The 25,345-nt window shown below is 43.0% G+C and overlaps 1 protein-coding gene across 6 annotated transcripts in view; it reads left to right on the forward strand.

The window, feature by feature from the left end:
- Positions 1-25,345, forward strand: part of dock8 (dedicator of cytokinesis 8) — a 320,640-nt gene that overhangs the window by 57,138 nt on the left and 238,157 nt on the right. For 4 of the 6 annotated variants that reach the window (XM_078569065.1, XM_078569081.1, XM_078569074.1 and 1 more), the window contains exon 2: positions 7,877-7,982. The exons of 1 other annotated variant lie outside the window; for it this stretch is intronic. In XM_078569065.1, the coding sequence (XP_078425191.1) occupies positions 7,877-7,982 (106 nt within the window). Of the gene's footprint in view, positions 1-7,876; positions 7,983-22,104; positions 22,296-25,345 lie in introns of those variants that run through there. One more of the 6 variants, XM_078569089.1, reaches the window with a different exon arrangement.

Below are 25,345 nucleotides of genomic sequence, written 5' to 3' on the forward strand. Positions count from 1 at the left end.
TTCAAATATTTCTCTCAAAGCCCATCAGTAAGTTTAGGATAAGACAAGAGATTTTATTCATTAATTTCAGTCAACATGCTGAGCAGTTTTTAGATCAGTCGACAACTTTAACCGAGAAACAAAAATGTAGTTTGTTAATGCAAGGCCATGAAGGTAAGTCATATTTCCTCATACTGTCACATTTGATGACTCTCCATTTTTCATTGGCAAGTTTAAAAATGGACACAGTGTAATCAGTTCTCAAAATTGAGCATTGCACAAAATTTCACCCTTCTGGGAATAATATTGCTCGGACATTTCACTCTTCTTGTTGATCAGCATGAATCACTTATTGCCCGGCCCTTTCTTGGAAAAGGTATGTTTTTCCTTTAGCTCATAAATGACCTAGTAGGTTAAAAAAAAAAGTATCACCTGAGATGCTTGTTAACATCTGGCTTAGGATCACGATCCCAAGCAGTGATTTTCCCAAAGACCACTGGCAGTTCGAAGGACTTTGACACAACTTGTTCCAGGGTAGTGCCTTGCACTGCAAGCAAATGGGGAAATTGTAAGTACCTTGCAGTCTCTTTTTCAAATCCCCATGTCAGTTCTTCCATTGTTAAGAAAGCAACCAAGGCTTCAGTTCTGCTCACTACAGGAAAGTATTTTCAGCCAATTAGGGATGAGCAACAAATTTTGGCCTTGCCAGCAATGCCCACATTGCATGAAAGAATAAATAAAATTTTAAATTGCCTTTCAGACATCATGTGACATTGGTTATTAGTAAAGTAGCTGGTGTGAAGTCTCGCCAAAAAAAAGGACATTAAAAGTTAAAACATACTTTGGTAGCCTTCTGTAACATCGTTCACATTTGAATTGATTGAAAATTCTTTTCCAGCTTCCCAACTGTTGTGTGTCTAGTTTTTTTTTTAATGCTTGTCTGTGGCAGGTCCCTGAGCAAACCTGAGTGTACATGCCCAGGAACCTGCTTTCCCCAACTTCACCACAATGTAAGCAGGCATCACTGAGAGTTTCTTCCCAAAATGCATTACTTCACACTTTTTCATATTAGATTGCATCTTCTGTGTGTCTGCTCATTTCACCAGTCTATGACCTTCTGAGATCTACTTCTACCCTCCTCCGCATTTACTACAGTGCCATGTCTTGTATTATTTGCAAACTTTGAAATTGCACACCTTATGCCCAAGTCCAGGTTGGTTAAATATAATGAAAAAAACCAAGGCCTAACACAGATCATGGTTGGGGCAGAACCCCACTGTGTACATTTCTTCAACCAGAGAAACATCCATTCAGCACTACTTTCTCATATGTTAAGCCTTTCATTCCTGGGATCATTCTCGTGAACCTCCTCTGGACCCTCTCCAGGGCCAGCACATCCTTCCTGAGAAACGGGGCCCAAAATTGTTCACAATATTTTAAATGTGGTCTGACCAGAGCCTTATAAAGCCTCAGCAGGACATCCCTGCTTTTATATTCTAGTCTTCTCGAAATAAATGCCAACATTGCATTTGCCTTCCTAACTACCGACTCAACCTGCAAGTTAACCTTAAGAGAATCCTGGACTAGGACTCCCAAGTCCCTTTGCATTCCAGGTTTCTGAATTCTCTCCCCATTTAGAAAATAGTCCATGTCTCTATTCTTCCTACCAAAGTGCATGACCTCACACTTCCCCACTTGGATTCCATCTGCCACTTCTTTGCCCATTCTCCTAACCTGTCCAAATCCTTCTGCAGCCTCCCTGCCTCCTCAATACTACCTGTCCCTCCACCTATCTTTGTATCATCTGCAAACTTAGCCAGGATGCCCTCAGTTCCTTCATCTAGATCATTAATGTATAAAGTGAAAAGTTGTGGTCCCAACACTGACCCCTGTGAGACTCCACTAGTCACCGGCCGCCATCCTGAGAAGGACCTCCTTATCCCCACTCTCTGCCTCCTGCCAGACAGCCAATCTTCTATCCATGCTAGTACCTTGCCTCTAACACCATGGGCTCTTATCTTACTGAGCAGCCTCCTGTGCGGCACCTTGTCAAAGGCCTTCTGGAAGTCCAAGTAGATAATATCCATTGGCTCTCCTTTGTCTAACCTACTCGTTACCTCCTCAAAGAATTCTAACAGATTTGTCAGGCATGACCTCCCCTTGATGAAACCATGTTGACTTTGCCCGATTTTTCCATGCACTTCCAAGTATTCTGAAATCTCATCCTTAATAATGGACTCTAAAATCTTACCAACGACCGAGGTCAGGCTAATCGGCCTGTAATTTCCTGTCTTTTGCCTCACTCCCTTCTTAAACAGGGGGGTTACCTTAGCGATCTTCCAGTCCTCTGGGACCCTCCCTGACTCCAGTGATTCCTGAAAGATCACCACTAACGCTTCCACTATCTCTTCAGCTATCTCCTTCAGAACTCTGGGGTGTAATCCATCTGGTCCAGGTGATTTATCCACCTTCAGATCTTTCAGTTTTCCTAGCACCTTCTCCTTGGTAATGGCCACCATACTCACCTCTGCCCAAGTCCAGGTTGGTTAAATACAATGAAAAAAACCAAGGCCTAACACAGATCATGGCTGGGGCAGAACCCCACTGTGTACATTTCTTCAACCAGAGAAACATCCATTCAGCACTACTTTCTTCTTCCTATCCTTTAGCCAATTACCTACTCAAGTTCCCACTGTCCCTTTAATCCCACGTGTTTCTATTTCCGAGTAAGTCTGTTATGTGTTACTTTATCAAATGTCTTTTGAATCTACTACACTACCTTCATGAAATCTCTGTTACTTCATCAAATAACTGAAGCAGGTTAGCCGGACATCATTTGCCTTTAACAAATCTAACCGGTTGTCCTTTTATTAACCCAGGCTTCTTCAACTGAGAATTAATTTTTCCTTGGCAGTGATCTCTATTAGTTTTCTTACCACTGACATTTTACTCATTGGTCTGTAGTTAGCTGGTTTATCTCTTTTCATCTTTTAAATAGGGATGTAGCACTATCCTTTGGCAGCAATCCCATATCCAAAGAGGGTTGAAAGAGAAACAAAAAAATTCCCTAAAATGTCAGATCTGCCAGCATCTGTGTAGAGAGAGAGAGAGAAGCCGATGACTCTTTGTCTGAGTGTCAGCATCACAGTATTTAGCTTGAGGCTTGAAAGACTGTGGCTGGGCTTCACCCTCGTTCCCCTCAGCAAATTAGGCACAACCCATTTGGAATGGGTGATTTATTAACTTTGACTTCTAACCTCAGTGGTGGGAAATTATTGGAAGCAATTCTGAGGGACAGAATTAATCTACACTTGGAGATTAATCAAGGACAGTCAGCATGGTTTTGTTAAGGGAAGGTAACGTCTGACCAATTTAATTGAATTTTTCGAAGAGGTGACCAGGTGTGTGGATGAGGGCAATGCATTTGACGTCGTCTACTTGGACTTCAGCAAGGCTTTTGATAAGGTCCCAAATGGGAGACTGATAACAAAGGTAAGAATCCTTGGGATCCAAGGCAATTTGGCAAATTGGATCCAGGATTGGCTGAGTGGCAGGAAGCAGAGGGTGATGGTTGAGGGGTGTTTTTATGACTGGATACCTGTGTCCAGTGGGGTTCCACAGGGATCAGCATTGGGTCCCTTGCTGTTTGTGATATATATAAATGATTTAGACTTGAATATAGGAGGGTTGATCAGTAAGTTTGCGGATGACACGAAAATTGGTGTGGTGGTAAATAGTGAGGAGGACAGCCATAGATTACAGGAGGATAAAGACGGGCTGATCAGTGGCAAATGGAATTTAATCCAGATAAGTGTGAGGTGATGCACTTGGGCAGGGCAAACAAGGCATGGGAATACACGATGAATTGTAGGACCCTGGGAAGAACCGAGGATTAGAGCGACCTTGGTGTGCATGTCCACCGGTCCCTTAAGGTAGCAGGACAGGTAAATAAGGTGGTTAAGAAGGCATATGGGATACTTGCCTTTATTAGTTGAGGCATAGAATATAAGAGCAGGGAGGTTATGCTGGAACTGTATAAAACGCTGGTTAGGCCACAGCTAGGGTATTGCGTGCAGTTCTGGAATCTGCGTTATAGGAAGGATGTGATTGCACTAGAGAGAGTGCAGAGGAGATTTACCAGAATGTTGCCTGGGCTGGAGAGTTTTAGTTATGAGGAGAGATTGGATAGACTGGGGTTATCTTCCCTGGAGCAGAGGAGATTGATGGGGACATGATTGAGGTGTATAAAATTATGAAGGGCATAGATAGGGTAGACAGGAAGGAACTTTTCCCCTTGGTGGAGGGATCAATAACCAGGGTGCATAGATTTAAGGTGAGGGGCAGGAGGTTTAGAGGGGATGTGAGGAAAAATGTTTTCACCCAGAGGGTGGTGGGAATCTGGAAATCACTGCCTGAAAGGGTGGTAGAGGCAGATACCCTCATAACATTTAAGTAGTATTTGGATGTGCACTTGCAAAGCCATGACATACAAGGCTATGGGCCTAGTGCTTGAAAATGGGATTAGAATAGTTAGGCGCTTGTATGACCGGCGCAGACACATTGGCTGAAGGGCCTTTTTCTGTGCTGTAGACCTCTATGATTCTATGAGTGATTCCAACCTATTTAGCACCTCCTTTCCGTCTATTTTTATCCAAACTAATATCTCTATTCCCTCTTCCTCTACTGCAACATTACCTCATCCTCTTTTGTGAAGACAGATGTTGAGGAAAAAATGGTGAATGCACCATTCCAGAAATATTGTGTTAACCAGGACCAGGAGATTTAATATTGGATTCTTGCTAGTCCTGAATTCTAGACGAGCCCTGCTATAAGAGTAAACTGATTAAGGCATTACACCCATGGGCTATAGAGACAAAAACAGAAAACAAGAGGAGGAAGAAAGGAAGGTTGGTGGGGGGAACAAAGGATAAGAAAAAGACAAGCAAGTAAAAAGAGAAGAGAAATAACAGATGGGGAGGAAAGGTGAGATAACGATTTTAATGTCACATGTACACTTGCCTCAGGTTGTATTGGTTCTATTTCTCAGTGAAACATGTAGTGAAGTTGAGGAAAGCAGGTTCCAGGGCATGTACTCAGATACACACAGTGGTAGGCCCTGGAGCAAACCTAACAAGCTTTTTTTTAAAAAATAGATAAAGAACAGTTGGGAAGCTGTAAATTCCTTTCCAATCAATTAGCATGTGAATGGTAGTACAGGCTACCAGAGTATGTTTTAATTTTAATTGCCCATCTTTTTTGGTGAGGCTTCACACCAGCTGCTTTTCTAATAGTCAGTGCCTTTTTCCACAAGATTCTTGATAGGTGATTGGCAGAAATGGCTTTTTCTGGTTGTGAACAGAACAGAAGCCTTGGTTGCTTTCTTAACAAACGGAAGAACTCACTTGGAGGATTAGAAAGAAAGACTGAAAAGTAATTACAATGTCCCCATTTTTGGAAAGGAATTTTTGAAAGGAAATGGGAGACATAAAGTGGGAAACTATAGGCCATTAAGCCTAATATCTGTCATAGAGAAATTGTTAGAATCCATTATTAAGGAGGCTATAGCAGAGTACTTAGAAAACCATAATGGGATCATGCAAAGAAACATGATTTTGTGAAAGGGAAATTATGTTTAACTAATTTATTGGAGTTCTTTGAGGAAGTAACAAGCAAAGTGGATAAAGGATGTGGATGTGGTGTACTTGGATTTCCAGAAGGCATTTGACAAGGTGCCACATCAAAGGTTACTGCACAAAATAAGAGCTCATGGTGTCAGGGGTAACATATTAGCATGGATTAAAAGCAGAAAATGCTGGAAACACTCAGCATTTCTGGCAGCATTTGTGGAGAGAGAAACAGAATAAATGTTTTAGGTCATGACCTTTCATCAGAACAGCAGGTGCGATGCTGTTGATGCCCCAGCAAAACTGCTTCCCTTTCCAACACTAGAGCTAGGGTAGGTAGGTAGTCAGTAAAGAATGAATAAGCTAGGGAACTGCAAGTCAGGCTGGTCCTACCATGTGGCTTGGCTTCAGCAGTGCATTGCGGCTAGAAGACCAAGTTAAAGCTGTGTCACTGTCGCAAGGGAGGAGATGGACTGAATGCAGTGAGTGAAGCTTTTGCAAATGATGTGGACCTTATTGCAGACCCTTGATATCCCAATTACAACCCCCAACCCCCATTAGTAACTCCTGACCGAGAGGAGGAAGGTCTTAAAATACATTACCCAGGTAACCTATCATCATGTGAGAATCTGAACAATGAATGTTGGCAAGCTATTTAACAGTAGCTCTGCTTGAGAATGCCCATACCTCACATCATTTCCAGAATGGCCCCTGGATATAGTGATAAGGAACTAAAATGCCGGGCAACTCTCCTTGCTCCTCACCGCTGGTGATAATAGAATATTCCATGAACTCAGCCCCTAACATTTCTGGTCTGTAGGACTCTGACGCATTGCACAAAGGGACTGTGGAGGAAATTTTAACCTTCCTGGCCTGGTGACCAGATGAATGAGCAGTTAAGAATTACCCAGGTTACTTTTCTGTTGGCTGACAGCCTCCAGGCTGTGTGTGGGATTTAAATGAGATTCAAACTAAAGTTAAAATAGTCTTATTTCTGTGGAGGTGGGTGAATTTGCTTGTTTGGTTAAATACCTTAGTACACCGTGACTTGTCATACTCGTGTGATCTCTGATGCCATTTTATGTAAATTGAGGCTTTGGGCAGGAGTCATTTTTATACATCACATGGAACATGGTATCAGAAGTGTGCAGCTGGGATTGAGTGGATTTCCATAGCTGTAAGAGAGCCAGCAGTTGTGAAAAGCAGAAAATTATTAAAATTTCAGTCTGTAACTTTGTACAGGCCTCAACTGCTGGGTGAGTCATTATGGCTTCAAACATTCCAGTACTTGCTTCTTTGAAGATGAAGGGGTATTTAGGAGTGAATTGGAAATTCTTCCAGTCTCAAAAGCAAAATTGGTGAGGGTGAGGTGGGGTGGGGGAGGGGGTAGGGGGGTGGGGGTTGGGGGGGGATGTGTAGGGCGAGCAGCTGGGGGGCCGTCACTAGTATAGCTACCCAGGAGCTAGAAGTGGTTTTAACCCTTCTGACTTTTCCTGGGTAACTATTCTGCAAAGAGAGTTGGAACTATTCAAAGTCTTCTATATAAATCAGAGTTTTGGATGGTTCCAGGTGCAGGGTAATTGCCCATCGGAAGTTTAAACTTCCCGGGCAATATGCTGTGCAGTCCTTGCATGGAGACTTCCAGGGGAACCCCAGGGCTTCTTCTGTAGTACCTCCAGGGCATAATCCCATGTCTTTCAATGTGAGTTCGACAAGAAAGAACAAATAGCTTTTTGTTCATGCGTGATAATGTTCTTTAAGGACTATGTATATTGATTGACTTGCAAATGATAGTGCATACAAATTTTTTTATGAAAAGAGGAATGTTTTGATAAATACCTTTGTACACAGTGGCTTGTCATGCTTGTGACTTTGATGTCATTTTTGGTTAGTATAGCTTTTGGGCAGTAGCTATTTTACACGCCACATGTAACTGTTATCCACCTGCCTGTGTTTAATATTGGGACCCATATGTTTTATTCAACACTGCTTTCTTTACAGCTAAGTCCTCATGTGGTCGAAATAGGTACTTAGAAACTAGTTTGAATGTTGGGAATAGTTGTGGAGTTTCTTTGCCTGTCAACATACAAAAAGTAACCTAAGGAGAGATAAGCGAGTTTTCTAAGCTGTTAGAGACAGGACACTAGGTCCCTGAACCTGCCATTGATCTGTAACAGAAAAGAAATTATTAATGGCACAATACTTTAATCATGTAAGACTTCTGCCATTGTCTACATCTAAAGTTTTAATATGATGATCCTTTTTTATTGTAGGTATTCCTCTGCTGAAATTAGGAAGCAATGTTTCCAACAAACAAATCAAGCAGCTATTTGTCACCAGCGCACTTCAGGTGCTTATGGTTCCGCTTCACTGCAGATAGTAAGTACAAGATTTAGTTTCACTATAATTCATGTGAGGCTACAAGGCACATAATAAATAATGGGCCTTTTCTGTTTAATTTAAAGCACAGTACTATGACTTTAGTGAATCACTCAAGGGCTTGTGGGAACTTTCCTAATGATCCCTCAGCCCCAAGTGCAAGTTAAATCAGTGTTGGAAAGAAGGAAAATATACGATGACCAGACAATGAAAAGAAAACAAATGTAAATTAACTGGGAGAGGAGGGAACAGCAAAGCCATGATTGTTACATCAAAGATGCTCAATCTTTCTTTTTAATTTTCAGTTCATTTTGGAGCTCTTCAGATTAAGGATGTTAATGTTGAGGAATGGCTCCACCATCAATCAGTCCCAGCATAAATGTCCTATAATCCGAATGAAACTCACTAAGCTCTGTCCAACAATATTTCTTAATCTTACTCTCAAAACCTACTGCAACAGTGTGATAGTTCAATTTCCCAAGCCACTATCCTTCTGACTTCTATAACTGGTATTCTTGGTCCAATTATTTGAGGAAAAATAAAACTGGAGAACGATTTTTGTTTGAGGACAGCTACACCAATATTGTTCTTCATTCCATTACGGGGGCAATTAATGTTTATGTACCCATTAATAGCTTTCAAATGTCTAAGTATTGTATAAATCCACTGTGTTAATGAAATAAATTGCTGAATAATTTGGTAATTGTAAATGGGAACATATCTGGGAACATATGAAATTCCTTCTAGTGTATTTGTTTCAATTCTTATAGTTGTTTTATATAAAAATGAAAGACTTATATTTATATAGCACTTTTCATGACCACCAGACATTTCAAAATGCTTTACTGCCAATTAGGAAATTGTTGAAATTGTTGTGATATAGGAAACGTGGCAGTCAGTTTATGTTCAGCAAACTTCCACAAACAGCATTGTGATAATGACCAGATAATCTGTTTTTGTGATCTTCATTGAGGGGAAAAAAATTGGCCAGGACATAATTCCATAGGATCTTTTGCATCCACCCAAGCAGGCAGATGGGGCTGAAGTTTAAGGTTTCATCTGAAAGACAGCACCTCCGACAGTACTGCACTGGAGTGTCTCTTTTGATTTTTGTGCTCAAACCCCCGAGTGTGATGTAAACCCAAAACCTTGTGACTCAGAGGCCAGGGCACTGCCAACTGAGCCACAACTGATGCAGCATATTTCACGTTTAAGTAAATGCTGGTGATATATTGAACAATTTAGCTGAAAATATCTTGTGGGGGTGTAACCAAAATTTATCTCCACGCCATTTTTGTTGACAGAAGTTTACATCGAAATTTCCTGCCAATCTTATTAATTTTCATGGGAAGGTAACAATCAGCAAAAAAACAACAGAAATCATCATGAATAACCAGAGATCAAGGAAAATGTGGAACTTGCACTATATATTTCATCTTTAAGAATGAAAGTTAAAATTGGAAGCCATCATTCATACACAGTCACTTTGAGAAAATGTAAAGGCAAGCTTCCCAACTTTGTAATTTTGCTCACACTGATGCCATATGAAAGTTTTCAAAGAAACAGTGCATTATACATATCTGATGATCATTTTTTTTCAATTGTTTGAAAAATTACCATAAAAAGCTTTTCTTTTTTGCTGCACCTAAAATTCTGGGCATTTTGAACTGAGTGCAAACCAAGGTAATTACAGGAAATTTGTCAATGGCTCTTAACCTTGTGGGAGGAGGGGGTGAGGGGAAGGGGTTTGCGGGTAGTGTTGTTATAATGAGCTGCAATGTGTTCAAGGGCAGGGATTGGTGAATGGATGTAAGCCATTGAGGTTTAATTATCTGCATGACTCATAAGTGTCCAAATTTCCTCAAGCTTTTACATGGGTATTTGTTTTATGCCCCAACCGTGCATATCTCAACAACAACTACTTGCATTTATGGAGCGCTTTTAACATAGCAAAACACCCCGAGGCATGGCACAGGAGTGCTATCAAACCAAATTTGACACTAAGCCACATAAGATATTAGAACAACTGAACAAAAGCTTTGTCAAAAGAGGTAAGGTTTGAGGGGTGTCTTGGAGGGGGATAAAAAGGGAGAAGGTGGAGAGGGTTTTGGAGAGAATTCCAGATCCTCGGGTCTAGGCAGCTGAAAGCATGGACACCGTGGTGCAGAGATTAAATCTGGCACAGCCAAGAGGCACTGAATCCAGTAACACCTTGATTTTAACATTTTCATCCTTGTTTCCAACTGGATCCATAAACTTATATTTATATAGTACCTTTAATGTAATAAAACCTCCCAAGGGGTTTCAAAGGAGCATTATAAAACAAAATATGATACTGAACCACATGTGATCTTACAAGCCTCTGAGATTTCTGCACTCCTCTCATTCTGGCCGCTTGTGCATTCCCACTCTGGAATTCCCTCCCTATGGGCTGGAGTTTCATCCTAGAGGTAGGTAGTGGGAATCAGGAAATTTCCTGACTCAGCCCATCCACCTTGGGTGAAAGTGCCAGCAAAAACAGGATTTTTGTTCTGGGGTGGGTGCGGGTGCTAACTGGATTCAAACCCAATGACCTCTGAAAGAGTTTGGAGGCAGCCAAAGGGCTGCCAAATGTCAAGTTAAAATGTCCAACTTGGTCCTCTGAGACTTCGTCCCAGATGTGATAATGACAGCAAAATAAAGAATAGCCATCTTGCCCTCAGCCCTCATACCCCCTTACTGCCCCCACATTCCCCATGCCTCATCTGTGCCAACCCATGACCCCCATCCAAACACCCGCATGGCCCCTCACACCTCCAAGCCAAGCTATGCTCCTCTACCCACCCCTTCAGCCAGGAATGCAAAATGAGGCTTGGCTGAGAATATAGACATCCATTAGTCTGTTGAAACAGCTGCACCCGAGGAAAAGCATTACTTGATTGACAGTTCTTGCTCTGTGATCTATTTTGTAAATTGCATAATGTTTAGTTACACTAGTTAAAGTAGTTTCAAGTGCTTGCAGTTTCTGCTTTCGATACTTCATGGATCTGGATGATTTACACTTTTATAGGGCTGTAGTGAAAGTTTTTTCTTAGAAAGTAGAAATTTATGAATAAATTACTTTTTAAAAAAGATTTTTCACACATCTTATTGGTATATTAGCATTCATTGGCTCTGTACAGAATGTATAGTGGCAAATGGACATTGAATTACCATAGCTTATCATGGGGGGAGCGGGGCAGAGAGCTACAGCTTGGCATGGGGACACATGTATAAGACCTGTTGAGCTTACCTTTTCAAAAGGTTCCCTCAGCCAGGCTATGGTTCACAACACCTCTGAGGAGCCATGAACCATGAGTCCTTTAAAAGCTGGCCCTACTCCATGAAAATTTCAGGGGACTAGGCAATGCCTTTCCCACTATGGAGATGACCAGGTAAGGAGTGCCCGCATCAGCCTACACCATTAACTGACACTGGTGAAAATTGGGAGCACCAGAAATGGATTTGGGAATCCCCCAATCAGGCCCCGGCCACCATCTTTTCACCTCCACAGAGCCTCCCCAACTCCATGAAGATCCAGCCCTATATCTCTCCACCTCTCTACCCTCTCTCTGCTGCTTTAACACATTCCTTCAAATTTACTTCTTCCCCATCTGATATCTTCACATGCCTCAGTGTTGAATTTTGTTTGATAATTGCTCCTGTGAAGTGTCTAGGGACATTTTACTATGCAAAAGGCAGTATATAAATCCATGTTCCTGAAGCGAACTGTGCAATTTGCATTTTGGAAAGAAGAATGAGGTTAGCTGAAGATCTTTATTTGTGTTACGATCCCTATAGGGAAACCATAAACTAAAATAACCAAACTTGCTGAATGACCCTCAATGAAGAAAGGTGCCACTTTTGGTAATTTTAACACATATCAGAACCAACACGTTAAACCTGAATTAACAGGCAAATGATACTTCAAATAAATAGATAAATTTCACTTTAAATAGTCAACACAACAAAGCTACGTCTGATACAACAACAGGCACCCGCATCACTCTCTGCACAAATGTGGCATTACATAGCTACACAGCTCCATAATATGCTGTTCTTTACTTACCCATGGTAGGTCAGGACTCCTACCTGACAACAATTTTCGCCTTCAAGTTTCACGGGTACAATTATTATCAGCAAGGCACACTTCTACAAACCCTCTCTCCTTCCTATCATTACAGTCCTGATGGTGTAATTTTTCAGAGTTCTTTTTCAAATGACCATGCAATAACACACTGGTTCAAGGTTCGGCCACTTTTGAGAGAACACCCAGCCATATCTCCAAGCTATTCACATAGCTTTCCATGTTTTAGACCCTTTTAGCTAGCTCACACAATACCTCCAAGAGCTCCTGTCTCATTTTCTGCCCAACATTAAAATTTACCTCTTCCTGAGAGTGATTTGTTTCTTCTCCTCGCAAGAATCCTCTGTGTTCCTTTTTCTGTCTCTGTCTGCTTCCTTTTTGTGTCTGCACCTGTGCCTTCACCCTCCAGCTCCTCAGCTCCAGCTCTCCTTTGTTTCTGCAGCTCTCCTTTGTGTCTATCAGCCAGACGGCTTCTTTCTTAACTTTCCTCCTGTTGCTTCTAGGTCAAAGGTTGTCAGCATTGCTCACTAACCAAGAAAATTACAATTGATTCCTACACTACTTATGAAAACTCTTTAAAAATACTTTTCAAACATTCTTAAAACAATTGCAGATTCTACAGACCTTTTAAAGAAATTACAAATTTTCCTTACTGTAGTACTGTATCATTTGTACAGTTTTATAATTTTCACTACGTGATTTAGGAATTTCACTGGGTTTTTCACAGATCTTCAGCCACACTTAACAGCAGGCAAGAGAAAAACCCAATGGAAATTCCCCTATCACGGTTTAGAAGGTGGGGTGGCAAGTAGCAAGTTAAATTTGCACCACGTAAGTACCAGACAATGACCATCTCCAAAAATAAACACCAAAAAGCTTACTTAGACCATTACCAAGCACCACTTGCCTGACTAGAAGCTTAACTGAACCAGCTATGTAAATGCCATGACTACAAGAGTAGTGCAGAGGCTCGATACTGTGTGCTTCATCTCTGATCTTTCAAAGCCTTTCACCGTCTTCGAGACTCAAGTCAAGACTGTGATGAGATACTTAGCGCTGGCCTGGGTGGATAAATGTGGAACAACCTTTTAAGAAGCTCAACACCATTTTGGATGGGGCAATATCTTTGATTGGAGATCCTGCCTTCAGACTCAATGTCCACCCTTTCGGTCACTAGTACAATTAAGGCTGCAGAATGTATTATCTATTGGATGCACTACAGCAGCTCATGAAATTGGCAGCTCTTCTCTCCCCCTGACCTGTGCCATTAGGAATGACAATTACAGCAATGTTATAGGAACAACATTACTTCCAAGTTTCACTCATAGTCACAACCATCCTGACTTGGACAAATATCATCATTCTTTCATTGTTGCTGGATCAAAACCCTGGAATTTACTATCGAACACCATAGTGGGAGCAGCGTCATTATAAGAAAAATGCCAACCACCTTCTTAAGACAAATAGGGGTAGTAATAAATGCAGCCTTTTTACCATAGTCAATATCCCAACAGCACATTTGATAGGGTTCCCCCTTGTCCTCACTTATCATTCCACCAGCCTCTGCATTCAAAGGATCATCTTCTGCCATTTCCGCCAACTCCAGCATGATGCCACCGCCAAAAACATCTTCCCTTCACCCCCACAGTGGCATTCCGCAGGGATTGTTCCCTCCGGGACACCCTGGTCCATTCTTCCATCACCCCCTACACCTCAACCCCCTCCCACAGCACCTTCCCATGCAACCGCAGAAGGTGCAACACCTGCCCCTTTGCTTCCCCCCTCCTCACCGTCCAAGGGCCCAAACACTCCTTTCAAATGAAGCAGCATTTCACTTGCACTTCCCTTAATTTAGTCTACTGCATTCGCTGCTCCCAAAGCGGTTTCCTCTACATTGGAGAGACCAAATGCAGACTGGGTGACTGCTTTGCGGAACACCTTCGATCTGTCCGGCAGCATGACCCAGACCTCCCTGTCGCTTGCCATTTCAACACTCCACCCTGCTCTCATGCCCACATGTCTGTCCTTGGCCTGCTGCAATGTTCCAGTGAAGCTCAACGCAAACTAGAGGATCAGCACCTCATCTTCCGACTAGGCACTTTACAGCCTTCCGGACTGAATATTGAGTTCAACAACTTTAGATCATGAACTCTCTCCTCCGTCCCCACCCCCTTTCCAATCCCCCTTTTTCCAATAATTTATATATTTTCTTTTCCCACCTATTTCCATTATTTTTAAATGTATTTCCATCCACTGTTTTATCTCTACCTTTTAGCCTATTTCGATCCCTTCCCCCCACCCCACCCCAACTAGGGCTATCTGAACCTTGCTCGTCCTGCTTTCTACCCTTTAATGTCCCCATTAGCACATTTCTTCGCTAATATCACCACCATCAACACCTCTTTGTCCTTTTGTCTATGACAACTTTTGGCAATATCCACTTATCACTGGCCCTCTATCCAGCTCTCCCTGTCCCACCCCACCTTAAACCAGCTTATATTTCACCTCTTTTCTATTTTTCCTTAGTTCTGATGAAGAGTTATATGGACTCGAAACGTTAACTGTATTCCTCTCCGCAGATGCTGTCAGACCTGCTGAGTTTTTCCAGGTATTTTTGTTTTTGTTTTGGATTTCCAGCATCCGCAGTTTTTTGCTTTTAACACATTTTAGATATCTTTAAAGAATGCATTTATATAGCACTTTTCAGGATGATCTAACGTTTCAAAGAGCTTTACAACTATCGAAGCACTTTTTGATGTGTAGTCATGCAGGAAACGTGGCAGCCAAAATGCGTGCAACAAGCTCCCACAAACAGCAATATATTAGTGACCAAATAATCTCTTTTCTTGTGATATAATTGAGAGATAAATATTGGCCAGGGCACCAGGGATAACTCGCCTACTTTCCTTTGAAAGAGTACCATGGTGGTGACAGCCTTCTATCTGGTAAGTTGATGGTTTGCACCATAGTGATCAACTCTATGGGCAGAATTCTCCAGTTGGTGAGCAGGGGCGGGGCCCGGTCGCCGACGCGTAAAATGACATGCGGTGACGTCAGGCGTGTGTCCTGACGTCACCGCGCGTCATTTAGATTGTCAGTTCGGCGGCTGGCTGCGTGCCCGCCAAACTGTCAAAGGCCTATTAAGGCCATTTAAATAGTCATTAACTCAATTAAGTGAGCTGCCCGTCTAACCTTAAGGTTGGTGGGCAGGCGAAGAGCCCAGGCAGCCTTCGCATTTTTCATGAAACCTCATCCACGGGTGAGATTAGGTTTCATGAAGTGTTTTAAAATGTAATAAAAAATTTTAATTAATTATTTGACATGTCCTAGCTCATGTGACAGTGTTAAATGAAGGGACATATTTCAAAAGTTTTTTCCTCCCTTCATTTAAACTCACACATGTCAAACGGATCTCCCCCGTGCCTCAGGGAGATTTCTGCGCTCTTTCGTGCGCATGTGCAAAAGAGTGCAGAAAACCACTCAGGGAATCCTCCCCGCCCGCAAAGGGAGTGCTCAGCGCTTCCGGGCGTGTGTCACGGTGGGCGGGCCTTAATTGGCGCCCACACACAAAATGGCGGCACGTCCCTGATCAGGGGCGCTGATTGGGTTCCTGCCCACCCCCGCACAACCCCCCCAAGGGGGGGAGAATTTTTCCCTATGTTAAACATCACCTGGTGTGGCTCAGGAGTCCCACTTAGGCATGGCAGTCTGCTGTATTCGCTGCTGCATTCGCTGCTGAGAAAAACAATGGGCTGAGAAGGTGCATTATTCACTGGACCCTTCTCTGGACCCACTTCTTAGCTTTTTGTTTCTGCTCACCTCTTCCAATTCCCTTCCAAACAGTCAGCTTCCAGATGTCACGGCCATCAGCAACTGTCTCCTAGTTGTCAGTGTCAACAGCTGACAATATATGCTAGCAGGAGAAAAAGCCAAACAGTTTCCACCTTCCTCCCTCAGAAGTAGCCTTGGCATCTCTTGGCAGGACAAGATCACCAACTCATAGTGCGATGGGATTTTTTGCATTCACCTAAGCAGGCAGATGGGGCCTCAGTTTAGCATCTCACCTGAAAGACAGCACCTCTGGCAGTGCAGCGCTCCCTTTGTAGTGGAATATCAGCAAAGATTTTTACTCTTGAGCCCTGGACTTGAATCCAGGACCTTATGAATCAGAGGCTCATCATCCAAGTCGGAAACAATCTCTTGAACACCCTGGACACTCCTCCAACTGCCCGAGCCTGCTCCACCTCTCTCTCTGGCAGCTGCACGTGTGAATGCAAAATGCCATCACCAGTGTGCGCATGACCCTTGTCCAACACGCAAAACCCTGCCGAAGTACCAATATCTGCGATGGTGCTGGGTGTAAAGAGAAGATGTGACACTGCATCCTCCAAGGGTTCCTCCTCCTTGGAGGGAAGATGCTGGATGGCTTCTGGTGCAGCTTGCGCTGAAGAGGCTTCTCCTGTAACAGACAGAAATCAGTAAGCGGGTAGTTGAGTATCTGATGACTTGACACAACAGCCCTATCACACAATGCACATCAACCATTTCATGCTCCAACACAAGTGATTAAATGCTGCAGACACCATGAACCCTTGATTGCTGATCTGAAGCTTAAGAACATGAAGCTTGTTAAGGTGCCAGTGTGTGAAGTCTATTCACCAGAAGCATTCTATAATTCCTAACCTATATTAAACCACCACTAGCCATCCCCCCTTATCAACTGGTCTGATACTTTGGCCATCTGTTCAGAACCAGGCCTTTCTCCGATTTTGCCACTGCCTGTACTCCTGGACAAGTAGGGTTCAAGCAGGGCCAGCACTTGGTCCTCATTAGGAGCCAGGGCTTCCAGGTTGGGTAGACCCCTGCCAGTATGGGCTTCCTTGTGACTGTTGTGGGCTCACTTCTCCTGCAAAGATTTGACACAGAGATTTCATCAAAAATTTCAAACTATCATACGGTGTGCATTCAACCCATTATCAGATCAGTGTGTGTCAGCCTGAAGCTTATGCTCGTACATCAAGGTGATCCTGCCATCCACTGCTAGACCATTGCTTGAAATGCACAATGACATGGTAATGGACAGCTGTGTCCTTGTGGAACCATGCTACTTTTGATGAGCAGCTAGCCTCAAATACCTCCTGCGTTTGTTAGCGAGATCTGTATCTGGACCAAGATTGCTCATACTGATGCCAGACTTGCTCTGGCTGACCTCATGAGGTCACTGAGGCTTTTGTGGCACTGGGGCTAAGTCCTCCTTACCACACCAATATTGTTGACCTCTTCGGCCACCTCCTCCCACGCAGCATGTTCCTGGCTGGGCTTCCTCCTCTTGCCAGTGCTTGGCATGAGCTGGTCACATTGATCATACACTGCACGCAGGAGGGCACCAAGTGCAGCCTCACTGAATCTGTGGGCAACTTTGCCCCTTCTCGAACGCCTCTCTCCTCTCTCTGATGGCAGAGACGTCAATACACGGAAACATGTAATAAATGTAGAACGCCTCAATGCCAAAAGGTGGAGAATTGCTGATTTTTAAAATCTTTGCCACCTATGAAGATTGACATGGTTTGCAGAGATTAGCTCAAATTTAAATTTACTTAGCTGGCCAGAGTGGAAATTACACAAATCTTCTCTCTATATAGTAGATCTGCTCAATTGATTATCTGATGGATCACCTGACACTTTCCCATGCCAGGGGGTCCCTTAAAGTGCTGGCCATGGCCTTCTTCTGGGTCACGATCTGCAGCCTCAGAGAATGGACATCCTGCCCTCCAGCACTCATTGAGCAGGATGACGGTCTGAAACCTGCCTTTGCCGCTAATTGGTGGCAATTAATGTATTGTTGGGCATGCTCTGATGGCAGGCCTGGACATCGGAACACTGCTAAATTCCAGGTGCGCAACCCACCGTCAGCAGGTGACCATATTATTCAGCCCAATATTTCTTCTTCAGTGTCTAGCTCCTCTTGGCCTTCAGGTTTTAGCACCACTCCCTGGCCATGTGACGGTTCTTGGTTATTTGAAAGGAGAACGGCACAAGGGGAATGTTATCGTGAGTGGATGGGGTGCAGGAAGTGGAAAGTAAGAAATATATGCTTGTATATCAGAAGAAACTGTGGTATGAGGGCAAGTGGGATGGTTAGGTCAAAACGTACCATAAACTTCTATAGTCTCAGCCCTGCAGCTGGCCACGGCCTCCGTGTTGGCTACTCCAATTATGGTGACCACCATCTCTTTCATGGGAGTAAGGTCATGCAGCTGTGCCTCAGCCAGTTAGCTGCTGCTGCATCCAGTAAAGTGCCACCTTGTCCTATAACAGTGTGCACAAGGTGGGATGAGGGTGTAAAGCTTGCAGCTGGGATAAGTGGGTGAGATGAAGCTATGAACATGAAGTTCATGTATGTGAAATCTATGAGTTGTGCATAGAGAATATTAGCAGATGAGTGAAGCAGCTATGCTGAATGGAACAGTGTGTGAGGCTTGTTGTTCATTTGTATGGATAAGGCATTTGAAGATACTTTCACTGACCTTGACCCTTTGTGTGAGGTCATTAAACCTCTTTGAGTACTGCATCCAGGTCCTCTGGGTGAAGCTGTCTGTTCAGTGGCTATCTGCTCCCTTCCCTTCTTAAAGCTTGTCTGGAGGGTTCCCTGGGCCTGTGGATACAGGACCCCCTTCCTCCTGTCCACCTTCTGTATCTGGGCCTCGCCTGTTCCATCAGAAAATTCAGGAGTCCGTTCATTGCCACGCGGCATCATCTTCACTCTTCTACAACTTCCAGCACCTGCTGCAGCCAGAATGCACTTCCCCTTTAAGAGCTCCAAGTGGTATTTGCATCGCACGAACTTGAGTCCCCCACTGAGCCACACAGCCTATCAACAGTGCATTTAGGGCTGAGCTGACACCACTATCATTTGCAGGCAGCATGAAGTTGGACTACTGCCTGCGTTACTTGGAATAGACAGGGGTTAATTTCACACCAGAACTTGCTGCGCCCCTAGCCAAGCTATCCCAGTACAGCTACAATGCTGGCATCTACCCAGCAATGTGGAAAATTGCCCAGGTATGCCCTGTACACAAAAAGCAGGACAAATCCAACCCAGCCAATTACCGCCCCATCAGTCTGCTCTCCATGAGCAGTAAAGTGATGGAAGGGGTCATCAACAGTGCTATCAAGCGGCACATGCTTAGCAATAACCTGCTCACCAATGCTCAGTTTGGGTTCCGTCAGGGCCACTCAGCTTCTGACCTCATTACAACCCTCGATCAAACATGGACTAAGGAGCTGAACTCCCGAGGTGAGGTGAGAGTGACTGCCCTTGACATCAGCGCAGCATTTGACCGAGTGTGGCATCAAGGAGCCCTAGCAAAACTGGAGTCAATGGAAATCAGAAGGAAAACTCACCTTTGCCTTCTCAAGGGCAATTAGGAATGGGCAATAAATGCTGGCCTAGCCAGCGATGTCTACATCTGGTAAATGAATAAAATAAAATCATAATCCTCACACCCATTTTGGCTCAAAAATTTACATTTGATTCCTTGTCTGTGTGAGAGTTATCTGAATATACATTGCCAGGAACAGAAAAAGACACCTTGAAAATTATTTTTAAATTTAACATGATTTATTCCTCCCTCAATAGAATTGATGAAATTATATTTGTTTTGGTGCCACTGTTCTATCAAATAATAAAACAGCTAAGTCCAAAACTTTATATTTATATTTTATACTTTATATTTTATTTTATTATTACTTTATTATTATATTATTATTTTATTTTATACTTTATATTTTATTCTTGTTTTGGTGCCACTGTTCTATCAGAAACAGCTAAGACCAAAACTTGTTTTGTGTGCTGCCTTTTCATTTCAGTAAAATGCTGTTGGAATGCAAGCCTTGATTTCACAGTAAATGGAGATTAATAATTAAGTTATCTTCTGTGGGCACACTTCTAACTGTTGTTTCCCACCTGTTACTCTATAATCATACTTGCAACACCCCCTCTAACCCTGATGATTTAAGGCCTTAAGTGCTGATAGGTGTCCACACCAGACCTATATGGCCAAATCCTCTTGACATTTGCATGACTTCATGGGCTGGTGATGTGTCTGGGGCTTTCTCTGTCTGCGAAAAGGGTGGAAAGTCTGCAGGACACCCAGAAGAAAAATTAGCCTCCAAGAAAGGGGACTGCTTCAAAAGTTTGTTTTTAAAAAGGACTTTGTGTGCAATTCCTCGGGTGTCAGGACACGGTCCCATCTTGGACCCTTGTTGGCTTGGGCAGTATGCCCACTAAACATATTTGTATCAATCATACACCAGCCCTCTAAGAAGGCCGGAGTACAGGAACTCAAACGCAAGGGTCCATTGGAACAATACTAATTTTTAGGCTTCCATGTGCAGCTGTCATTCTGTTCATTCCCCTAACTCTCATTCTCCAACTCTCACTCTATGGTCAGTCATTCAATTCCTGCTTGGTGGTCAAGGGTTCATTCATATTTTCCCTCTCTCTCTCAGATCAGCCTTCGTATAACAGAGTGATCGAACAGGCTTGATGGTTCTTGTGACCTCCTTCGCTCTCTTCTTCACCTCTCCTAGCTCTCTGCTCCCTCTCCTTTGCTGTGTCTTTGTCTCTCTCTTTCTCTCTCTTATTGTGTTCTCTATCTCTAGCTTCCATTCACTGGTCACTTGTCAAACTGCCCCTGTCCAGTCACTACCTCTTTCTTTTCTGCTCACTCTCAATCCTCCAACTCACTGTAATGTCCTGTGCTATCCTCACATTGGTTTCTATGGATGTGCAGTGTGAATTAAATTGTAGCAGAGATAAAAAAAAGAAGAAACTGTGGATGCTGGAAATCTAAATAAAACAGGAAATGGTGGAATTGCATGGCAGATCTAGCAGCATCTGAAAAAAAAGTTAATTTGGCTAATATTTTGTATTGAGAATCAATGAACCAAAGTGGAAAAATTCTTTTTATAAATCTGACCAACAGAGTCTTTACACATTCTGTCTGGAATTATCTGGAAACTTAACTGTTTCAAGAAACTCACCAAGGCTTCTTAGGCAGCATCTTCCAAACCCATGACTGCTGCCATCTAGAAGGACAAGGATGCGGGCACATGGGAACACCACCACCTGGAAGTTCCCCTCCAAGCCACTCACCATCCTGACTTGGAAATATATCATAGTTCCTTCACTGTCGCTGGGTCAAAATCCTGGAATCCCTCCCTAACAGCACTGTAGGTGTACCTACTGCACATAGACTGCAGCGGTTCAAGAAGGCAGCTCACCACCACCTATCAAGGACAATTAAGGATGAGCAATAAATGCTGGCCTAGCCAGCGATGCCCACATCCTGTAAATGAATAAAAAAACAGTATTTGCAAAAGTACACTTTTTCATGCCTCGACTTATGGATCTTTCTTTTGCTTAATTGCAATGAATAGTTCAGCCAGCAGGACTGTAGAATAATTGAGTAATATGAAGGAAGTGCGCAAATTATGAGGATAAACCAAGCCAGGCCTCTATTTTGCTTCATGCAAACAGCTCAGCAAAACTTAATCTTTCAGTAGTGATTGGGAAATGTTGCAGTAAGTAACATGTGGTTCCACAGAGTATGGATATGAATGATGTTTGTACGAGGAAATGACATCCACAGCACTGCAGAAAGCAACTAACCAAACTCTTGAGAAATGCAAGCACACTAAAGTCACAAGTTTCAACACAAGGCAGCGTGATCACATGTAAAACATTGTAAGACTGTAAGGTGTAATCTCAGTTCTGAACTAGCTGCCTAGAAAAGGATAAGATGGTTCATTTAACACTTTGTAGTACTCTGCTTCTCCAGCGCCTATCTGCTGCTACATGTTCACTATATAATTTAGATACTTAATGAACAGCTGCTGCGAGTCAATAAAAACTCACCCTGTATTAGAAATATGTGTGACTAGAAGATTTAAGGTGAAAATAATACTGACTTCCTATATTTTGTCCTACTATCAGTGACATCACTTCCTGACAGTGCAGCTGCCTATCTCAGATACATGTCAATTTGTTTGCAGAATTGTGTGTGGTTTTGCATGAGGCAGGAAGAAGAGTGGTTTTGTAACCACCACTTCTCCTGTTAGAGACTTTACTGTGTAGATTTGTTCTTTTTTAGTTAGCTCGAAGGCGCCATTTTAAGAAGGTAGATTTTGCCACTAGTTCTTATCAGGTAAGAAACATTTTGGCAATTCTAGTCAGTTAATGCAAAGCTGATTTTAGCAAGGACTTTGAATGTGATCGGCAGATGTGCTCAGTCTTATCATCCCGTGCTTTGATACTGTCCTGGGCAATATGCAAACTATGTATTTCAGGTTCAAGTGACAGTCCGGTTTCATCTAGTGTGATGTTGTTTCTTTGCAATGTGAAAGCAGTGTAGAAAAAGGTTCACATGAGACTTCATCTCCTATCATGTACTGACTGATATACTTAGGCAAATTACATTTTGGACTTCACCATTTTGTTCTGTGTATTAAAGTGAGCAGCCGTTGGTGGAAATCAGTAGATTGGCTCATATTTCATGCAATTATATATTAAAATGTTCTAAAAACTGCTATTAAATGATATAATTGTACTGTGATAATGGCCATCAGTAATGGCCTTCAAAGCATTTTGATATATGCTTGAAACTCATCGTGCCTTTTTGAGCTGTAATTAACATGTCATGAAAGGCCTAATATTAATAGATTATTAATATTATCACTAGCTTAAATAACTTGCTGCTAAGTAGGTAACTGGATTCAAATATTATTTAGAGCAACTTTGAATGATACTGATTACATTTAATGAGAATGCAAAACTTAAAATTATTGAAAAAGGACATTGCTGTTGGTGTGTGACATCACAACAGCATTTGTGTTGCTATTCTGGCTTGAGGCCTGCAGATCATTTGACCATGAATTGTGTGGCCCAGCGAAGTGTAGATAGGCAGAGCACATCTACAGGAGAGAAAAAAAAAGGTGCCCATAAAGGTAGACCTCACTAATTTAATCCATCTAATTTTATTCCCTCATTTTAATTTGGAAGCTATATTTTTGCTATTTATAACTTTTCTCCACTATGCTATGCCTCTACCAACACAACTGGTGAACTAACTGATGAAAGACAGTTCTCTCTCTATAAACGGGGGCAGTAGTTTAAAGTGGTACTGGGGAGATTTGAGCATTGTATTAAATTTATAGCTTAATTAATTAAATTACTTTATGTAACTACAGATGACCGATGAGTGATATTTCTAAATATAATTTGTTAAATAGAACACAGTAAAGATGGCAGGGCAAGTGATTTGTAACAGCTATACTATGTAGGTGTCTGTGTGATCCACAACAACCACATATGCAGTGTCTGGAGTTTGAAGAACTTTGGCTCAGACTTGATGAGCTGGAGTCTGAGCTTCAGGCGCTGTGTCGCATCAGGGAAGGGGAAGGTACTTCAGATTTAGTCCATGGTCAGGAATAGGAGGATGTGTCTATGAGTGAGGCAATTATGGGGATGCAGAAGGTAGCATAGGAGGATCCTTATCCCTTGCAATTGTCCAACAGGCTTAAGTTCTTCCAGCTTGTATGAAGGAGGGCAGGGACTGCAGGCAGGATGAGAAAACTTGCCATGGCACTGTGGTGCACGGGGCCATTCTGGTGGTGGCGGAGGGAAGGGTGGGGCATCAGTGGAGTGTGGGGGGGGGAGTTTAAAGAAGTGCAGTTTTAGTCGGGGACAATATAGTTAGGGTGATAGATATGGTTTTCCGCAGCCAAGAGCGTGATTCCTGAAGGCCGTGTTGCTTGCCCGGTGCCTTGGAGTGAGGGGGGAAGGACTCAGTTGTCATGATACACGTCAATACCAACAACATAGGTATGACTAAGAAAGAGGTTCTGCTAAATGGGTATGATCAGCTGGGGGCAAAATTTAAAAGAGCCACAAAGGTGGTAATCTCTGGGTTACTACCTAAGCCACAAGAAAATTGGTATAGGGTAAATAAGGTCAGAAACTTGAATGCACGGCTCAAAGATTGGTGTAAGACCAATGGGCTTTGATTCATGGAGTGCTGGCACTAGTACTGGGGAAAGATGGTGCTGTACCATTGGGTCGGCCTTCACCTGAATTATGCTGGGACCAGAGTACTCAAATCACATAGCTAAGGCAGTAGGGAGAACTTTAACTCCCCTCAGGTGAACCATTCCACCTCCCCATTATTTAGTTTAAGAGAAAGGAGAAGGCTAGGTTCATAGAGGTCTACAGCACAGAAAAAGGCCCTTCGGCCCATCGAGTCTGCGCTGGTGAACAAGTACCTAACTATTCTAATCCCATTTTCCAGCACTAGGCCCATAGCCTTGTATGCTATGGCATCGCAAGTGCGCAGCCAAATACTTCTTAAATGTTATGAGGGTTTCTGCTTCTACCACCCTTTCAAGCAGTGAGTTCCAGTTTCCCACCACCCCCTGGGTGAAAAATTTCTTCCTCACATCCCCTCTAAACCCTTACCTTAAATCTATGCCCGCTGGTTATTGATCCCTCCACCAAGGGGAAAAGTTCCTTCCTGTCTACCCTATCTATGCCCTTCATAATTTTATACACCTCAATCATGTCCCCATCAATCTCCTCTGCTCCAGGGAAAATAATCCCAGTCTAACCAATCTCTCCTCATAACTAAAACTCTCCAGCCCAGGCAACATCCTGGTAAATCTCCTCTGCACTCTCTTTAGTGTAATCACATCCTTCCTATAATGCGGATTCCAGAACTGCATGCAATACTCTAGCTGTGGCCTAACCAGCGTTTTATACAGTTCCAGCATAACCTCCCTGCTCTTATATTCTATGCCTCGGCTAATAAAGGCAAGTATCCCATATGCCTTCTTAACCACCTTGTCTACCTATCCCACTACCTCAAGGGACCGGTGGACATGCACACCAAGGTCCCTTTGATCCTTGGTACTTTCCAGGGTCCTACCATTCATTGTGTATTCCCGTGCCTTGTTTGTCCTGCCCAAGTGCATCACCTCACACTTATCTGGATTAAATTCCATTTGCCACTGATCAGCCCACCTGACCAGCCCATCTATATCCTCCTGTAATCTAAGGCTATGCTCCTCACTATTTACCACCCCACCAACTTTTGTGTCATCGCGAACTTACGGATCAACCCTTCTACATTCAAGTCCAAATTGTTTATATATACTACAAACAGCAAGGGACCCAACGCCGATCCCTGTGGAGCCTCACTGGACA

The sequence above is a fragment of the Cetorhinus maximus genome, chromosome 2 (assembly GCF_964194155.1).
Source record: "Cetorhinus maximus chromosome 2, sCetMax3.hap1.1, whole genome shotgun sequence".
Classification (NCBI taxonomy): domain Eukaryota; kingdom Metazoa; phylum Chordata; class Chondrichthyes; order Lamniformes; family Cetorhinidae; genus Cetorhinus; species Cetorhinus maximus.